The 18,932-nt window shown below is 37.5% G+C and overlaps 1 protein-coding gene across 1 annotated transcript in view; it reads right to left on the reverse strand.

The window, feature by feature from the left end:
* Positions 1-18,932, reverse strand: part of GLRA3 (glycine receptor alpha 3) — a 200,032-nt gene that overhangs the window by 136,765 nt on the left and 44,335 nt on the right. The window contains exon 3 of the mRNA XM_060184514.1: positions 11,173-11,240. Within this exon, the coding sequence (XP_060040497.1) occupies positions 11,173-11,240 (68 nt within the window). The remainder of the gene's footprint in view (positions 1-11,172; positions 11,241-18,932) is intronic.

Below are 18,932 nucleotides of genomic sequence, written 5' to 3' on the forward strand. Positions count from 1 at the left end.
CACTACTGTTTCAAGGGACCAAGTGCAAAGAAAAGAAGCACCAGGATAGATCCTAGTATTAACCTCTAGTTTATTTAGGGTAGAACACAAGGCTTTATAGCAAACAGAACAAAGGACATTTTTTTACACATGTCATAAATTACAGGTTTCTTAAAGGTCAGCTTGTCCCTATAGTGGGGAGGAGTAGGAATGACAAGAATTGATGTGATACCAAAAGGTCAAGGCAATTGTTTTCCATGCGGGCATCTTAATTATCCAAAGGTATTAAGAAAAACACAGTGGCTAAACCAGTAGAATGAGATGAAACAGAAAGAGACAATGCTTGACGTAAATCATAGATATCAAAGGAAAGCAAGGAAATAGTTGTGGGGGTCTCACTGTCAAGGTACTGGCAAGAGTATGTTCTCCTATATAATAAAAAGGTGAGCTTATAGTGAACGTGTGAACGTTGAATTACTATAGTGAACTTTGAGTGAATCCTCAAGCAGGCAGCCATTTGGCCTGCTAGCAGGGGAAACTAAGTGTGAGAGGCTTGTAGGCTTTCTGTGAGCTTGAGAGACTAACAAGGGGAAACTGAGTCATGGAAGACTTTTCCCTCTTAGCTCTTCCCTATACTGGATAGGCCAACAAATGGGGTGTCTTTCCAGAACTCCATCGAGGAGGGGAGAGCTCCCCTAAGCTCTACCAAGCTTTCACATAGTCCCACAGCAGAGAAGTTGCAGAAACATTTTTCTGACAATTCCCTCTCCTATACAGTTATTATTAGCATCAGTTTCTCTTTGGTAACTAACCCACCCCCATAAAATTGAAAATATTCTTTTAAACATAGTGTTTGCTTAAAAAGAATATTGTAGCACAACAAAACGATCACATTTTTCATGATATTTTTATAAGAAATTTTATCTGTGTGAATAGACAAGGCATACAGTCTCTTTTGAGACACAATGATTATAAGGATGGTTTGTGAACTATGATACCAGGCAGAGATTTATTCATATCTCTGATGGGGTCACCAGGGTATGTAACCTTCACGCATACCTATCCTTCTGCAACATATCCCATAAATATGCCTTTGTTTCTGATTGATGCTTATAAATGATAGTTCAGAACACATTCATACTGCCAGTCACAGTTACTCGTGCTTGAGATTAAACATTTTTCAGACTGATGCCACCGCTATATTTGGTTAGACTTTACCAATAACTCAAAGTAAGAAAAATAAGACAGTGAAGTTAGCAGACATAATCTTCACGCTGAAAAGATAAGAGGACATTTTCGGGTTCTTCCAAAGGAGTGTGGAATAGTACTGGTATAATCATATGGTGCATTAACATTACTGAATCTAGAAATAAACTACACAAGGATAGTTACTGAATACTGCTATGACATTTAGAAGGAGAAATCATCTTTACAAGTGCTAAGCTCATTTGTATCAAATACTAACTTGGAGGAAACATTACAAAAAGACAGAAAATGGATTTTCAAATTACATACATCTTCCCTCCAATACACATAAAAAATTACTATGAAACCTAGTTGATAGCCAAAGTAACTGCATCTCAACAAGTGGATGAACAGCTATTTTGAACAGCTTTGAAACATAATTATTTTGCAGTGGTGAGTCTTGATTACCAGATTAAACTGGCACTGAAGTCTTTAAGAGAGTGACTAAATAACAATTTGTATGATCAAATGAATGCTGGTTAATATTTCCTACTGGATTATTATTCAGATCTTCCCATATACTTTCACAACCTTATTCAAAAATTATTTGCTTTTATGGCTGTATTGAAAAATAATTCATAAGAAAGATAAAGTTTCATTTGGGAATTTATATATAAAAATAAGTTAGGGTTTCTACTACATATAGTGGTCATGGTTATTGAAAAATGATGTTAAAATGTTGAGATGTAGTTATTTCAAGTATCATCTAGCTTTCATGGTAATGTTTTGTATGCACATTCTCTGTGTTTATACAAATATATTCATGTGAACTTATATAGTATAATTAAGGTAGTTCTAGATAATGGCCACATATGTGAGTTTATTTCTTATTCACTAGTAAATGTATTTTACTTCTATAGAGTTTGAATAGAATCACAGATCTGGCATCCATGAGCAGTTATTGTGTACATGAGGAAAAAAAAAACTTAAAAAAATGGTATCTGAGGGAGTCCAGCAGTAGCCAGCGGGTTAAGTGCACGTGGTGCGAAGCGCAAGGACAGGCATAAGCATCAAGGTTCCAGCCCCCGGCTCCCCAACTGCGGGAGAGTCGCTTCACAGGTGGTGAAGCAGGTCTGCAGTGTCTGTCTTTCTCTCCCCATCTCTGTCTTCCCCTACTCTCTCGATTTCTCTCTGTCCTATCCAACAACAACATCAGTAACAATAATAACGATAACAATAATAACGACAACAATAAAACAACAAGGGCAACAAAAGGGAATAAATAAATATAAAAATTTAAAAAATGGTATATGAGTAAACATATTTCTAAAGGTAGATCCTTTAAACACACACACACCTTTAAACCCTTCACATAATATCTATATTGATTTGTCCTTGATTATTTTGATATATGTAAAACAAGTTGGGAGTCGGGCAGTAGGGCAACGGGTTAAGCACACGTGGCGCGAAGCACAAGGACCTGCATAAAGATCTCTGTTCAAGTGCTCGGTTCTCTACCTGCAAGGGAGTCGCTTCAGGAGCGGTAAAGCGGGTCTGCAGGTATCTTTCTCTCCCCCTCTCTGTTTTCCCCTCCTTTCTCCATTTCTCTCTGTCCTACTCAACAGAAGCAACAACAATAACAAAAACAAGCATAGTTCTATTCTTTCTTAATAATGTTTTGGAAACTAATAAACCTTTAAGTATATGCCCTATTTTAGCTAATGTCAATTTTGAAAGTTAGCATTATACTTGTTAAGTTTGTGAACTGAGTATAGTTCTAAGTAATTAAATACCACCATAAGTAATTTAAACTAAAACAATTTCCTGTTAACCAGTTTTGCAGATATGCAATTGGTCATAGGACTTAACTTCATTTATTTTTGTAAAAAAAAAAGAAAGATCAAGGCCACAGGTAAAAGAATTGACATAACATGATCTTTAGAAAGTTATAAAATTCAAAACAAAATTCAGGCTGGTAAATTTTTTTGCTTTAATGATGTGACTATTAAAGTATACTTTAGGTCCGGGGGAAGATGGCGCCCTGAGAAATCGCTAACAGCGAGTGCTCTGATAGCATCGTCGGCAACGGTAGGATTTTCTGCCTTTAGCAGGCCAGTCAATAAGGGGGGGGCACCAAAGAAGTGATTACAGTTTAATTTGGGTTAACAATTAGAACAAAGGTGACACGGACTCGCGGGGCGCCAGAATTCCCAGGCGGCGCCAGGCAAGGCGAGTGCGCCCGGCATTGTCCTCCGCCCTCCCGGGAACGCGGCTCCTCCGCCGGTTGCAGAGCGTGGCGGGCAGAGGACCCGGAGAGAGCACTTTAGCTCGGGGGCTTTCTCTTGGGAGTTGCCAGGGTCCACCGCGACCCTGAGGGTGGATCCAAAGACTTCTTGAGTATAGCTCTCATTGGATCAAAGGACTTGGAGCTAGTTTTCATTTTTGAGAAATCCTTTAAAAAAGTCTGGAGGGCGGGGTTTCCCGGAAGATGGCGATTGAGAAGCAGCTAGCCTTTGAGCTCCGGACACATCTCTTGTAAACAATAGGATTTTCTGCCTTTAGCAGGCCAGCCAATAAGGGGCCATAACGGTCACACCAAGGATGTGTCTATAACTTAATTTGGGTTAAGAATTAGAGTAGGGGAAAAAACTCTTTTTTCTTCCTTTTAATTTTCAAGCATACATCCTTCCCGCCGCCCCCCCCCCCCCCCCCCCCGTAAGCAGTGCCTGGGACCAGCTACTAGCAGGATACCCCATACCACCAAACAGGGTTTTTTTTTTTTTGTTTTTTTTTTGTTTTTGTTTTTTTTTTTTTTATTCACTGATACACATTTGGGAAGTTCCTAGCACTGCTCTTTAATTACAACTCTTCTTCTTATCTTCTCCCTTTTCTCTCTCTTATCTCTCTCTATCTCTCTCTCTCTTTTTTTTTTTTTTTTAATCTTGTCATACACTTCTTTCTTCTTTGCCTTTCTGAATTTGTGAATTACTTTGGGGAAGAAATCTGACCCAGAGTGGACTCTCTATGTGTCTATCTCTGCTCTAGTTCCCTTTACACTCTTGTTACCCCTAGAATATACACTGGATAGTAGATTTGCATAACTGTCTATTCTTGCTATCCTCTCTTCCTTTTCTCTTTCTTCACTGGGATTTGGTTACTATTTTTTCACGGACTGGAGAAATTGTTTGGCTAACTGGTAACGATTAAACTCCTTCAATACTTACTTCAGTTGCTACTGTTATTCCGGAGGTTGGTGAGTGCAATTGTCATAAAGGTATTTAGTACAGTGTTACTTGTGCTCAAAACACAACAACTGAGGAACAACAGAGCATTAAAAAAAAAAAAAAAAGAGAGAGAAACACATAAATTAAAAAAAAAATGGGTAGATTAAAAACAAATAAAACTGCTACCCCAATGAATGAAGACAAGAGCCCAGAAGAAACCACAAATCAGTCAGAAGTAACCATAGATAAGAAAAGTATGCAAGCAATAATAAACTTATTAATCACAGAAATGAAAACAACATTGGAGGAAAGAAATGGCAGTATTAGGGAAACAACAGTTGAGACCCCCAAGGAAAATACTGATTATCTTGAGACAATTAGAGAACTGAAAGCTGAAATAGCTGTAATGAAGAAAGAAGCTGAGGCAAGGGAAAGCAGACTAACAGAAGCAGAAAACAGAATTAGTCAGACAGAGGATGAGTTAGAGAAAACTAAGAAAGAGGTGAAAGAGCTTAAAAAGAGATTGAGAGACACTGAAAATAACAACAGAGACATATGGGATGATCTCAAAAGAAGTAACATTCATATAATTGGCCTGCCAGAGGAAGAAAGAGAGGAAGGGGAATCAAACATTCTAGAGGAAATAATACAAGAAAATTTCCCAGACCTGAATAACAGAAAGGATATCAAGGTGCAAGAGGCCCAGAGAGTACCAAACAGAATCAACCCAGACCTGAAAACACCAAGACACATCATAGTCACAATGAGAAGAAGTAAGGATAAAGAAAGGATCCTAAAGGCTGCAAGAGAGAAACAAAAAGTCACATACAGGGGAAAACCCATAAGACTTTCTGCAGATTTCTCAACTCAAACTCTAAAAGCCAGAAGGGAGTGGCAAGATATCTATCGAGCCCTGAATGAAAAAGGGTTTCAACCAAGGATTATATATCCTGCTAGACTTTCATTCAAGCTAGATGGAGGGATCAAAACGTTCTTAGACAAACAACAGTTAAAGGAGGCAACTATCACCAAGCCGGCCCTGAAAGAGGTACTAAAAGACCTCTTATAAACAAGAACATCACTATAATACTTGTAATATATCAGAGTAAACAAATTGTTTTTTAGAACAATGGCACTACAATACATTAAATCCATAATATCAATAAATGTCAATGGCTTAAACTCACCCATCAAAAGGCACAGGGTGGGGGGATGGATCAGAAAACATAACCCAACCGTATGCTGCTTGCAAGAATCCCATCTGTCACAACAAGATAAACACAGACTTAAAGTGAAAGGATGGAAAACTATCATACAGGCTAACGGTCCACAAAAAAGGGCAGGAACAGCCATTCTCATCTCAGACACGGTAGATTTTAAATTAAATAAAGTAATAAAAGATAGGCAAGGACATTACATAATGATTAGAAGATCAATCAGCCAAGAAGACTTAACAATTATTAACATCTATGCACCCAACGAGGGACCATCTAAATACATTAAACACCTATTGAAAGAATTTCAAAAATACATCAATAGTAATACAATAATAGTGGGAGACTTCAATACCCCACTCTCACACTTAGACAGATCAACAAAGCAGAGAACCAATAAAGATACAAGAGAATTGAATGAAGAGATTGACAGACTAGACCTCTTGGACATTTTCAGACTCCTCCACCCCAAAAAACTGGAATACACCTTCTTTTCAAATCCACACAACACATACTCAAGGATAGACCACATGTTAGACCACAAAGACAGCATCAATAAATTCAAGAGCATTGAAATCATCCCAAGTATCTTCTCAGACCACAGTGGAGTAAAACTAACTTTTAACAACAAACGGAAAATTATTAAAAGACATAGAATTTGGAAACTAAACAACATGTTCCTTAAGAACCACTGGGTCAGACACTCACTCAAACAGGAAATTCAAATGTTCCTGGAAACTAATGAAAATGAAGACACAACCTATCAAAATATTTGGGACACAGCTAAAGCAGTACTGAGAGGGAAACTTATAGCTATACAATCACATATTAAACACCAAGAAGAAGCCCAAATGAACGAACTTACTACACACCTCAAGGACTTAGAGGAAGAGGAACAAAGGAACCCTAAAGCAACCAGAAGGACAGAAACCACTAAAGTTAGAGCAGAAATAAACAACATCGAAAATAAAAGAACCATACAAAAGATCAATGAAGCCAAATGTTGGTTTTTTGAAAGATTAAACAAAATTGACAAACCCCTAGCCAGACTCACCAAACAAAAAAGAGAGAAGACTCAAATTAATAGAATTGTAAACGATACAGGAGATATCACAACTGACACCATAGAAATCCAGAGAATTCTGCGAAACTTCTATAAAGAACTATATGCCACCAAGCTAGAGAATCTGGAAGAAATGGAACAATTCCTAGAAACCTATGCACTTCCAAAACTGAACCAAGAAGAACTACAAAATCTAAATGCACCAATCACAGACAAAGAAATTGAAACCGTTATTAAGAATCTCCCCAACAACAAAAGTCCTGGACCAGATGGCTTCACAAACGAATTCTACAAAACTTTCAGGAAACAGTTAATACCCATACTTCTTAAGCTATTCCATAAGATTGAAGAAACAGGAATACTCCCTTCCACCTTTTATGAAGCCAACATCACCCTGATACCAAAAGCTGATAGGGACAGAACAAAAAAGGAAAACTACAGATCAATATCTCTGATGAACATAGATGCCAAAATATTAAACAAGATCTTGGCCAACCGGATACAGCAACACATCAAAAAGATTGTTCATCATGACCAAGTGGGATTCATCCCAGGAATGCAAGGCTGGTTCAACATCTGTAAATCAATCAATGTCATTCATCACATCAATAAAAGCAAAGCCAAAAACCACATGATTATCTCAATAGATGCAGAGAAAGCCTTTGACTAAATTCAACACCCATTCATGCTCAAAACTCTACAAAAAATGGGAATAGATGGGAAATTCCTCAAGATAGTGGAGTCTATATATAGCAAACCTACAGCCAACATCATACTCAATGGAGAGAAGCTGAAAGCATTCCCCCTCAGATCAGGGACTAGACAGGGCTGCCCACTGTCACCGTTACTCTTCAACATAGTATTGGAAGTTCTTGCCATAGCAATCAGGCAAGAGAAAGAAACCAAAGGAATACAGATTGGAAGGGAAGAAGTCAAGCTCTCACTATTTGCAGATGATATGATAGTATACATAGAAAGACCTAAAGAATCCAGTAGAAAATTACTGGAAGTTGTTAGGCAATATAGCAAGGTATCAGGCTACAAAATCAATGTACAAAAATCAGTGGCATTTCTTTATGCAAACACTAAATCTGAAGAAGAAGACATCCAGAATTCACTCCCATTTACTGTTTCAGCCAAATCAATCAAATACCTAGGAATAAAGTTGACCAAAGAAGTGAAAGACTTGTATGCTGAAAACTATGAGTCGCTACTCAAGGAGATAGAAACAGATACCAAGAAATGGAAAGATATCCCATGCTCATGGATTGGAAGAATAAATATCATCAAAATGAACATTCTCCCCAGAGCCATATACAAATTTAATGCAATACCCATCAAAGTTCCACCAAGCTTCTTTAAGAGAATAGAACAAACACTACAATCATTTATCTGGAACCTGAAAACACCTAGAATTGCCAAAAACATCCTAAGGAAAAGAAACAGAAATGGAGGCATCACACTCCCAGACCTTAAACTATATTATAAAGCCATCATCATCAAAACAGCATGGTACTGGAACAAAAATAGGCACACAGACCAGTGGAACAGAATTGAAAGCCCAGAAGTAAATCCCAACACCTATGGACATCTAATCTTTGATAAGGGGGCCCAAAGGATTAAATGGAAGAAGGAGGCTCTCTTCAATAAATGGTGCTGGGAAAACTGGGTTGAAACATGCAGAAGAATGTAATTGAACCACTTTATCTCACCAGAAACAAAAATCAACTCCAAATGGATCAAAGACCTAGATGTCAGACCAGAAACAATCAAATACTTAGAGGAAAACATTGGTAAAACACTTTCCCATCTACACCTCAAGGACATCTTTGATGAATCAAACCCAATTGCAAGGAAGACCAAAGCAGAAACAAACCAATGGGACTACATCAAATTGAAAAGCTTCTGCACATCCAAAGAAACTATTAAACAAACAGAGAGACCCCTCACAGAATGGGAGAAGATCTTCACATGCCAGACATCAGACAAGAAACTAATCACCAAAATATATAAAGAGCTCAGCAAACTTAGCCGCAAAAAAGCAAATGACCCCATCCAAAAATGGGCAGAGGAAATGAACAAAACATTCACCACAGAGGAGATCCAAAAGGCTAACAAACATATGAAAAACTGCTCTAGGTCACTGATTGTCAGAGAAATGCAAATTAAGACAACACTAAGATACCACCTCACTCCTGCAAGAATGGCATACATCAAAAAGGACAGCAGCAACAAATGCTGGAGAGGATGTGGGGACAGAGGAACCCTTTTACATTGCTGGTGGGAATGTAAATTGGTACAGCCTCTGTGGAGAGCAGTCTGGAAAACTCTCAGAAGGCTAGACATGGACCTTCCATATGACCCAATAATTCCTCTCCTGGGGTTATACCCCAAGGACTCCATAACACCCAACCAAAAAGAGGTGTGTACTCCTATGTTCATAGCAGCACAATTCATAATAGCTAAAACCTGGAAGCAACCCAGGTGCCCAACAACAGATGAATGGCTGAGAAAGCTGTGGTATATATACACAATGGAATACTATGCAGCTATCAAGAACAATGAACCCACCTTCTCTGACCCATCTTGGACAGTTCTAGAAGGAATTATGTTAAGTGAACTAAGTCAGAAAGTTAAAGATGAGTATGGGATGATCCCACTCATCAACAGAAGCTGACTTAGAAGATCTGAAAGGGAAACTAAAAGCAGGACCTGATCAAATTGTAAGTAGGGCACCAAAGTAAAAACCCAGTGGTGAGGGGTAGACATGTAGCTTCCTGGGCCAGTGGGGGGTGGGAGTGGGTGGGAGGGATGGGTCACGGTCCTTTGGTGATGGGAATGGTGTTTATGTACACTCCTAGCAAAATGTAGACATATAAATCAGTAGTTAATTAATATGAGAGGGGGAAATCAATTGTATGTCTCAAAGGTTCTCAAAAGACAAACTTGAATCTTTTAAATAGATAGGCTACATATTTGATATGTGGACTCTCTCAAAAGCCTAGACCAAGTAGATTAGAAGCTTCCAATAGCACAGCTATATACAAGATACTGGGTACTGTACAGCAAACCATAACAAAGGGACTTTTCAAAGTTAACCCAATTAACAAATAATGTGATGATAATATTAACTATTGATTGTCTTTTTGAACCCTAAGACAGCAGGAACCTCACATCTTCACTATAGAGCCCCTACTTCCCTCAGTCCTGGCACCCTTGGGTAGGGCCCACTTTCCCGTATGCATCTCCCAATCCAAACCAAATAATATTGCATCCGCCTATCACAACCTAACCAAAGCAACGATTGCCATATCAACATGCTTCACCTCAGACTGTATCCAGAGACTTCACGTGTGGAATGACAACCCTTCAGCTTCATTACTCGGGTGAGACTTTTCCTTTAATAGTACACTCTAATTTCATCTCAGGTAGTTCACTTTCTAACAAAGTCCCATAACCTAGACATACAACAGTTTCTGTGAGAGAGAGCTTATGTTCACACGTATCCATAAACTACTGCAAAATATATACCTGAAAGCAGGATTACACTAGAGTTTGCAGTGAGTACCTCCCTAACACTTCCTCTCCACTATTCCAAACTTGGGATCCATGATTGCTCAACAAATTGTTTGGCTTTGTATGTTAACTCTCTTTTCAATCACCAGGTTCCAGATGCCACCAGGATGCTGGCTAGGCTTCCCTGGATTGAAGACCCCACCAATGTGTCCTGGAGCTCAGATTCCCCAGAGACACACCTTACTAGGGAAAGAGAGAGGCAGACTGGGAGTATGGACCGACCAGTCAACGCCCATGTTCAGCGGGGAAGCAATTACAGAAGCCAGACCCTCTACCTTCTGCAACCCTCAACGACCCTGGGTCCATGCTCCCAGAGGGCTAGAGAATGGGAAGGCTATCATGGGAGAGGGTGGGTTATGGGGATTGGGTGGTGGGAATTGTGTGGAGTTGTACCCCTCCTACCTTATGCCTTTGTTCACTAATCCTTTCTTAAATAAAAAATTAAAAAAAAAAAAAGTATACTTTATTGTGTAGTTCAATGAGTTCAGTTACAAAATATACTACAGTTTACAAACTATGGTATTTGAGCAAACACTACTTTCATTTGGAAAAATTAATCATATGTAATACTGATCAGCATACTTGTAAGCATGCAGAATAATTAAGCATGAAATTATTTTCCTTTATGCTTATGTTTTCACCCTTAGAGAACGTTGAAAAGAAAAAGGAATTTATATCGCAAAATTTTAAATTTGAGATTTCACATTTAATTGCTGAAGTGGAAAAAACCCATCTTGTTTTTACTTGCATTCATTCTCTAGCATAACATTATTAATTGCAGCTGACTATAATTTTGCTATTATTTTTTCCCTTTTAAAGTTTCATATGAATTTCGACTTTATATAAGTAACATTAGCAGAAGAAATGTCACAATTCAATGATATTAAAAATTATTCTTATGTAAAAGTTGATTCATAATAAAAATGCCTACCATAGTAGTTTCCGCGATAGAGCCAAAGCTGTTTATGAATATGTTGCATGTGACATTAACTGGAGGACCTGGAAGAAAGAGATGAAAGCATATGAGTTATTTTCATATTTACTAAGACATTGTTTTCAAATAGTTCAATGCTTGTCATTATTAAAAAATATATGCATACATAAAGATGCTTAAAATGTAAGGTAATCATTCTGTAGAATGACCTAGATTGTAAATCACAAATTAATGGTCTCCTTTGAACACTGATTCTAGTCATTCAACAAGCCATTAACCACTTTGGTCTCTACTTTCTCAATGTATCAAACATTAATGGCTTTGAAAATATCTGACCTAGTAAGTCAAATATAATAAGATAAGAATAGATAAGAGCCTTCAGGGAGATTCTTTTTTCATTTTTTCCTTCTTTCCTTTCTTCTTTCAATTTTTTCTTTCCTGCTCTCTGTTTTTCTCTCCTTATCCCTCTCCCTCTCTCTCTTTTCTCCCTCTCCCTTTCCTTCCTTTATTTGAAAGAGAGAGAGAGAAAGAGAGAGAGAGATAGAGAGAGAAATACACAGAGAGACCAGAACACTGCTCTGCTTGGGTTTACAGTGGTGCTGGAGATTGAACCTGAGACTTCAGGAGCCTCAGGCATGAAAGTTTTTACAAAACCTTATGTTGTCTCCCCTGTCCTAGGTGTTTATATTAACATTTTCTCTCATTTTTGTACCATATATTCCTGCTATATTATCTTTTTTGTTTTTCATGCCACATAATAACTGAATCTTTCAGATGATATATTATTGCAATTTCCATTCCATCATTTTTGTTGTTACTAGTGTTTCCTGTTTGTTGTTGCTAAGTGAAATACCTGGACAACTACATGAAAGTCAGTATTGTTTTTCTTTTCTGTTTTTTTTTTTATTGGGGAATTAATGTTTTACATTCACCAGTAAGTACAATAGTTTGTACATGCATAACATTTCCCAGTTTCCCATATAACAATACAACCCCCACTAGGTCCTCTGAATCCTTCTTGGACCTGTATTTTCCCCACCCACCCACACCAGAGTCTTTTACTTTGGTGCGATACACCAATTCCATTTCAGGTTCTACTTGTGTTTTCTTTTCTGATCTTGTTTTTCAACTTTGGCCTGAGAGTGAGATCATCCCATATTCATCCTTCTGTTTATTACTTATTTCACTCAACATGATTTTTTCAAGGTCCATCCAAGATCGGCTGAAAATGTTGAAGTCACCATTTTTTACAGCTGAGTAGTATTCCATTGTGTATATGTACCACAACTTGCTCAGCCACTCATCTGTTGTTGGACACCTGGGTTGCTTCCAGGTTTTGGCTATTACAAATTGTGCTGCCAAGAACATATGTGTACACAGATCTTTTTAGATGGATATGTTGGGTTCTTTAGGATGTATCCCCAGGAGAGGAATTGCAGGATCATAGGGTAGGTCCATTTCTAGCCTTCTGAGAGTTCTCCAGACTGTTCTCCACAAAGTCCACAAGACAATTGGTTAGCATTTATTTATTTATTTATTTGCAAAGTTCATGTACTTGGAGCCAGGTAGTGGCACACTTGGTTAAGTGCTCACATTACGGTGGGTAAGAAAAATTGTCTTTGAAAATTAACATATAGAGGTCTGGGTTTTGGCACACCTGGTTGAGCACACATGGTACAATGAACAAGGATTCAGGTTTCTGGCCCCTGGTGCCCACCTGTAAGGGGAAAGCTTCATGAGTGGTGAATGAGTGGTGAAAGTAAGGCTGCAAGTGGCACTCTCTCTCTTTCCCTCTCTATCTCCCCTTCCTCACTTTCTCTTTCTGTCAAATAAAAATAGGCGAATAGGGAGTCAGGCAGTAGCACAGCTGGTTAAGCGCGGGTGGCACAAAGCGCAAGGACTGGCGAAAGGATCCCAGTTCGAACCTCTTCATGAAGTTCAGATGTGGATAAATGCAAATTGGCAAAATGCAATTCAAAATTTTAGCAATATTATAATTGTTAATTACATGAGGGGAATTATTCATCTGGCAATCTAGATCAGATAAATAAAAACAAGTCCAGTATTCATAAAATATATTCTCAAAAATTTTAATATGTGTTAAGATATGATCCTTTTTAAAGACATAGAATATAAATGGAAAGTTAAATTGCAAAAATACTTTAGTGATTCTTTAAATATATGTATTATATTATATACATTAAATATTTTTAATATTTTATATTATAGTTCTATACCTTATAATGAATACATTATTTTATTTTAATTAATAAAAGAATATTTGATAACTTTAAATCCAGATTTTAAAACATTTATTTGATATTTTAAGAGTTTTGAAAATTATGACATTAAACAAGGATCTACTTGATTCTTTTCTTTCTCTCTTCTTTCTTTCTTTCTTTCTTTCTTTCTTTCTTTCTTTCCTTCTTTCCTAAAAATTCACTCAGACATTCCATCAGGCAATGCAATACAGGCTTCCATGCAGAATAACTGGGAAAAAGTGTCAATTAGAGCAGAATGAGGACATCTGTGAAGAAGATAACAAATCAAAAGGCTCTGATGGAGAAGAGTGAAGAGGCTTTCCCCTTTTTAGAGCCACCTGCTGTGGGATGTCAGAACCAGAGAAGGATGAGGACAGTACCCACACGGGGGCATCTTGGCATAGAAAATCTGATCTGTACTGACCCTCAAGGTGTTTTTGATAAAGCTGGTGAGATAAACAGAAATAGAAGAACCAAAAACCAAATGATCTCATTCTTAGGTAGAACTTAAGAAGCAAAGAGAGTTAGAGAAAACTTAAAGTACAACTTCGACTCAGTGTGGTACAAAGCAAAAGTACTATGGAAAAGGAGAGTGGAGGATAGAAATTGAGAGGACTTTGGTGTCCTTCTGTATGATGGGGGAAATAGACCTAGGTTTGAGGAGTGTCTTGCAGACACCTATCATGGGAAGATGAGAGATTGTACCTATGTGTCAACAACTCTACTATAAACCACTAACCCTCCAATAAAATATTTTTTTTAAATGATAGGTGGGAGTGGAAAGAGAATTTTTTACATCATGGTGTAATGCGTGCTATATTAAGACTAATGGGTGATAAATTTCCTGCTGTCTGATGAAGGTATCAAAAATAGAGAATAAAGAGTAAGCTGGTCATGTTGGAAGGACTAGTTTGGACTCATGGTTTACAATGGATAAGTAGGAGGTAGGATGTAAGAAAGGGACCTGCAGGGAATGTCAGAGCACTGAGAACTAGTCTCAGGGAAGAATGCAAGAATAGAGGCATTAGATAAGAAGTCTAGTACAGGGAGGCGGAGCCAAGATGGCAACTGAAATGTAGCAGCACCCATGGGCTCTGATATCAACTGCTAGAAAGCCTTGAAATCCTGGCCTTCAGCGGGACAAGCAAGGAGGCATCCTAAAGGTAGACCAGGGAGGTGATTATAATTCAATTTGGGTTAAAAATTAGAGCAAAAAGAAAGGAAAATTCTTGATTATTTCTCTCAGCTCCCCTCTCCCCATAACCAGACCCCAGGGGTAGGGAGCTGCTGCTAGCAGGCTCCCCTTGGAGCTCCTTTCTTTACCAAGATTCCTGGCCCACCGGGGTGCCATTAAACCCTGATTCCAAATTTATAGGCTATTTCTGTTGTTCCTCTGAGTAAGGAACTTAGACTCATTCAAGTGACAATTAGCTGATCAAGCAAGCCTCACCCAGCCTGCTTGAAAGTTTTTTCTTTTTTTCACATTTGTTTTGTATTGTGTTTTCTTTCTCAATCTAGTTGTCTAGACTAAATGTACATAGGCTAACAGGGAGCTATCCAAGCTGTAGACCCACTGCTTGGGCTTTTTACTCTGTTCTATTTTACAAATACTATTATATATACACGCATATCCCTCCCCCCCCCTCAGGTGACCAAAATTAACTCTTAGTATACTTTTCATTGCTAGATGACAAGAATTATCACCCACTGTGATACTTGTCTAACTTTTCATACCTCCTCTATACACTATTGCCCTTCTCCCACCTCCAAGCCAATTAAAAAAAATATATATATACATATATATATATGTGTGTGTGTGTGTGTATATATATATATATATATACAACTCCCCTTTCACTACTTTTTTTTCTGTTTCCTTCTTTTTTCTTTTCTTTATTTTTTCCCGTCTTCCTTTCTCCCTTCCTCCTTCTTCTGCCTTCTGAATTCACTGATACTTGTGAACTATTTTAGGGACGAAGTCTGACACAGAGAAGACTCTTTTTGTGTGTGTCTCTGCTCTACTTCCCCTTTCCCTCTTGCTACCCATAGAATCTACAGTGGACAGTAGATTTGCATAATTGTCTATTCCTGCTATCCCTTTTTTCCTTTCTCTTTCTTTTTCATTTAGATTTGGTTGCTATTTTTTCTTGAACTGGAGACATTGTGGGACTAACTGGTATTGGTTAAACTGCTTCATTCATTGCTTTAGTTATTATTGTAATTTCTGAAGGTGGTGATTGCATTTGTCATAAAGGTATTTAGTATAGTGTGGCTTGTACATAAAACAAAGCAACTGAGGAACATCAGAACATAAAAATAAAAAACACATTAAAAACGGGTAGATCAAGAGCAAATAAAACTGCTAATGCAATGAATGAAGACAAGAGCCTAGAAGAAACTACAAATCATCCAGAAGTAACCATAGATAAGAAAAGCATGCAATAATAAATTTATTAATCACAGAAATGAAAACAACTTTGGAGGAAAGGAATAACAGTATTAGGGAAACAACAGATGAGACCCTCAAGGAAAATACTAACTACCTTGAGGCAATTAGAGAACTGAAAGCTGAAATAGCTGTAATGAAGAAAGCAGCCGAGGGAAGGGAAAGCAGACTAGCAGAAGCAGAAAAAAGAATTAACCAGACAGAGAATGAGTTAGAGAAAACTAAGAAAGAGGTGAAAGAGCTCAAAAAGAGATTGAGAGACACTGAAAACAACAACAGAGACATATGGGATGATCTCAAAAGAAGTAACATTCGTATAATTGGCCTGCCAGAGGAAGAAAGAGAGGAAGGGGAAGCAAGCATTCTAGAGGAAATTATAGAAGAAAACTTCCCAGACCTGAACAACAGAAAGGACATTAAGATCCAAGAGGCCCAGAGAGTCCCAAACAGAATCAACCCAGACCTGAAGACACCAAGACACATCATAGTCACAATGAAAAGAAGTAAGGATAAAGAAAGGATCCTAAAGGCTGCAAAAGAAAAACAAAAAAATCACATACAGGGGAAAACCTATAAGACTATCAGCAGACTTCTCTACCCAAACTCTAAAGGCCAGAAGAGAATGGCAAGATATCTATCGAGCCCTGAATGAAAAAGGGTTTCAACCAAGGATAATATATCCCGCTAGACTTTCATTCAAACTAGATGGAGGGATCAAAACCTTCTCAGACAAACAACAGTTAAAGGAAGCAACTATCACCAAACCGGCCCTGAAAGAGGTTCTAAAAGACCTCTTATAAACAAGAACATCACTATAATACTTGTAACATATCAAATAAAAACTTGTTGAACAATGGCACTACAACACATTAAATCCATAATATCAGTAAGTGTCAATGGCTTAAACTCACCCATCAAAAGACACAGAGTGGGAGGATGGATCAGAAAACATAACCCAACCATATGCTGCTTGCAAGAATCCCACTTGACCCAACAAGATAAACACAGACTTAAAGTGAAAGGATGGAAAACTATCTTACAGGCTAATGGACCACAAAAAAAGGCAGTAACAGCCATTCTCATCTCTGACACAATAGATTTTAAATTAAAGTAATAAAAGAAGTCTAGTACAAAGAAATCACATAATATGCTTACAAAGAATAAATCATTAAAACATCTTTATATGAAAAGACTTCTATTTTTGTTCAGTGCCCACTTAAAGTATAATGATATACTCCAATTTTTGTTTGGTGAATTTTAAAAACATGTTTGAAATATTTAATTTTAAACATATTAGACATTTTTTAGCAAAAAGACATAAACACAAATATCAGAACTTGATTAAAAACCATATCTTTACCCAGATTTTATTAAGTTAACATCATATAATGTATCTAAAGAAGTTGTTCTTATTTGTTCTTAACTAGGACTTACCAGAAATATTGCCTTTACTATAAAATTAACTGTGAAAAGATGATAGATTTTAAAGTAATATTCAATAAATGTAACTCATAATAATGTATTTTATGATGGAATAATTACATTATTTTTAAATGTTGAACACTTGAAAGATGAAAATGCTCTCATATGACTACCACTAGGGAAAGATTGAAATAGGCTGGGAGTATGGATTGAGCTACCACCATCAATGTCCAGCAGATAAGCAATTACAGAGTCCAAGCCTTCGACCTACTGCACCCCATAAAGAATTTTGTGGGGGTCAGACAGTAGCGCAGCAGGTTAAACACACAGCACAAGGACCTGCATAAAGATCCTGGTTCAAACCCCTGGCTCCCCACCTGCAGAGGAGTCGCTTCATAGGCAGTGAAGCAGGTCTGCAGGTGTCTATCTTTATTTCCCTCTCTTTGTCTTCCCCTTCTCTCTCCATTTCTCTCTGTCCTATCTAACAATGACAACATCAATAATAACAACAACAATAATAACTACAACAATGATAAAACAACCATGGCAACAAAAGGGCAAAAAACAGTCTCCAGGAGCAGTGGATTCGTGGTGCAGGCACCGAGCCCCAGCAATAATCCTGGAAGCAAAAAAAAAAAAAAAAGAATTTTGGTACATATCCCAGAGGGATAAAGAGTAGGGAAGCTTCCAGTGGAGGGATGGGATATGGAATTTTGGTGCTCGGAATTGTGTGGAATTATACCCCCGTTATCTTACCATATTGTTAATCAGTATTAGATCACTAATAAAAATTTTAAAAAATGTGCACCTTATTAAAAGAAAATCAGAATTCACTTACCCTGTAAATTTTCATTACTGTTGATCCTATAATTTTATTTGTGTCTTGCAAAATGCATAAATTGCTTATAGTAAAATATATAGTAACTCTATATAATTTGAAAACATTCTTCTATTTTATTTTCTTTTTTGTTGTATGACAAACAAAAACATGCAGGATATTATTCTAGTTATACTAGTAGTGGCAAGTGTTTCAATTGCTGAAGTTATATAGATTGAAACTTTTTCATTTAGGTATCTTATACTAAAAATTTATGGAATTATTCTGATGGGTGAAATATACATATGACATGATAAAAAATTCCCATAAATAAAATTCACATACATGCAATTTTTCTATTTTATAGTGGACATTAGAAGTGAGATTGAGAGCTCACCAAACTCAGCATCAAAAAAGCAAATGGCTCAATCAGAAAGTGGGCGAGTATATGAATAGAATATTCACTGCAGAAGAAATACAAAAGGTCAACAGACATCTGAAAATTTGCTCCAGGTAACTAATTGTCAGAGAAATGCATAAAGTCATGGCGATACCACCTCACACCTGTGAGAATGTCATATATCAAAAACTACAGCAGCAACAAATGCTGGAGAAGTTGTGGGGACAAAGGAACCCTCCTACACTTCTGGTGGAGAAGTAAATTGATCCAACCTCTGTGGAAAGCAGTCTGGAGAACCCTCACAAGACTTGAAATGGACCTTCTTTATGACACAGTAATTCCTCTCCTAGGGATATATTCTAGGGATTCAGTCATATCCATTCAAAGAGATATAGATATATACACCTATGT

The sequence above is a fragment of the Erinaceus europaeus genome, chromosome 2 (genome assembly GCF_950295315.1).
Source record: "Erinaceus europaeus chromosome 2, mEriEur2.1, whole genome shotgun sequence".
Taxonomy (NCBI): Eukaryota; Metazoa; Chordata; class Mammalia; order Eulipotyphla; family Erinaceidae; genus Erinaceus; species Erinaceus europaeus.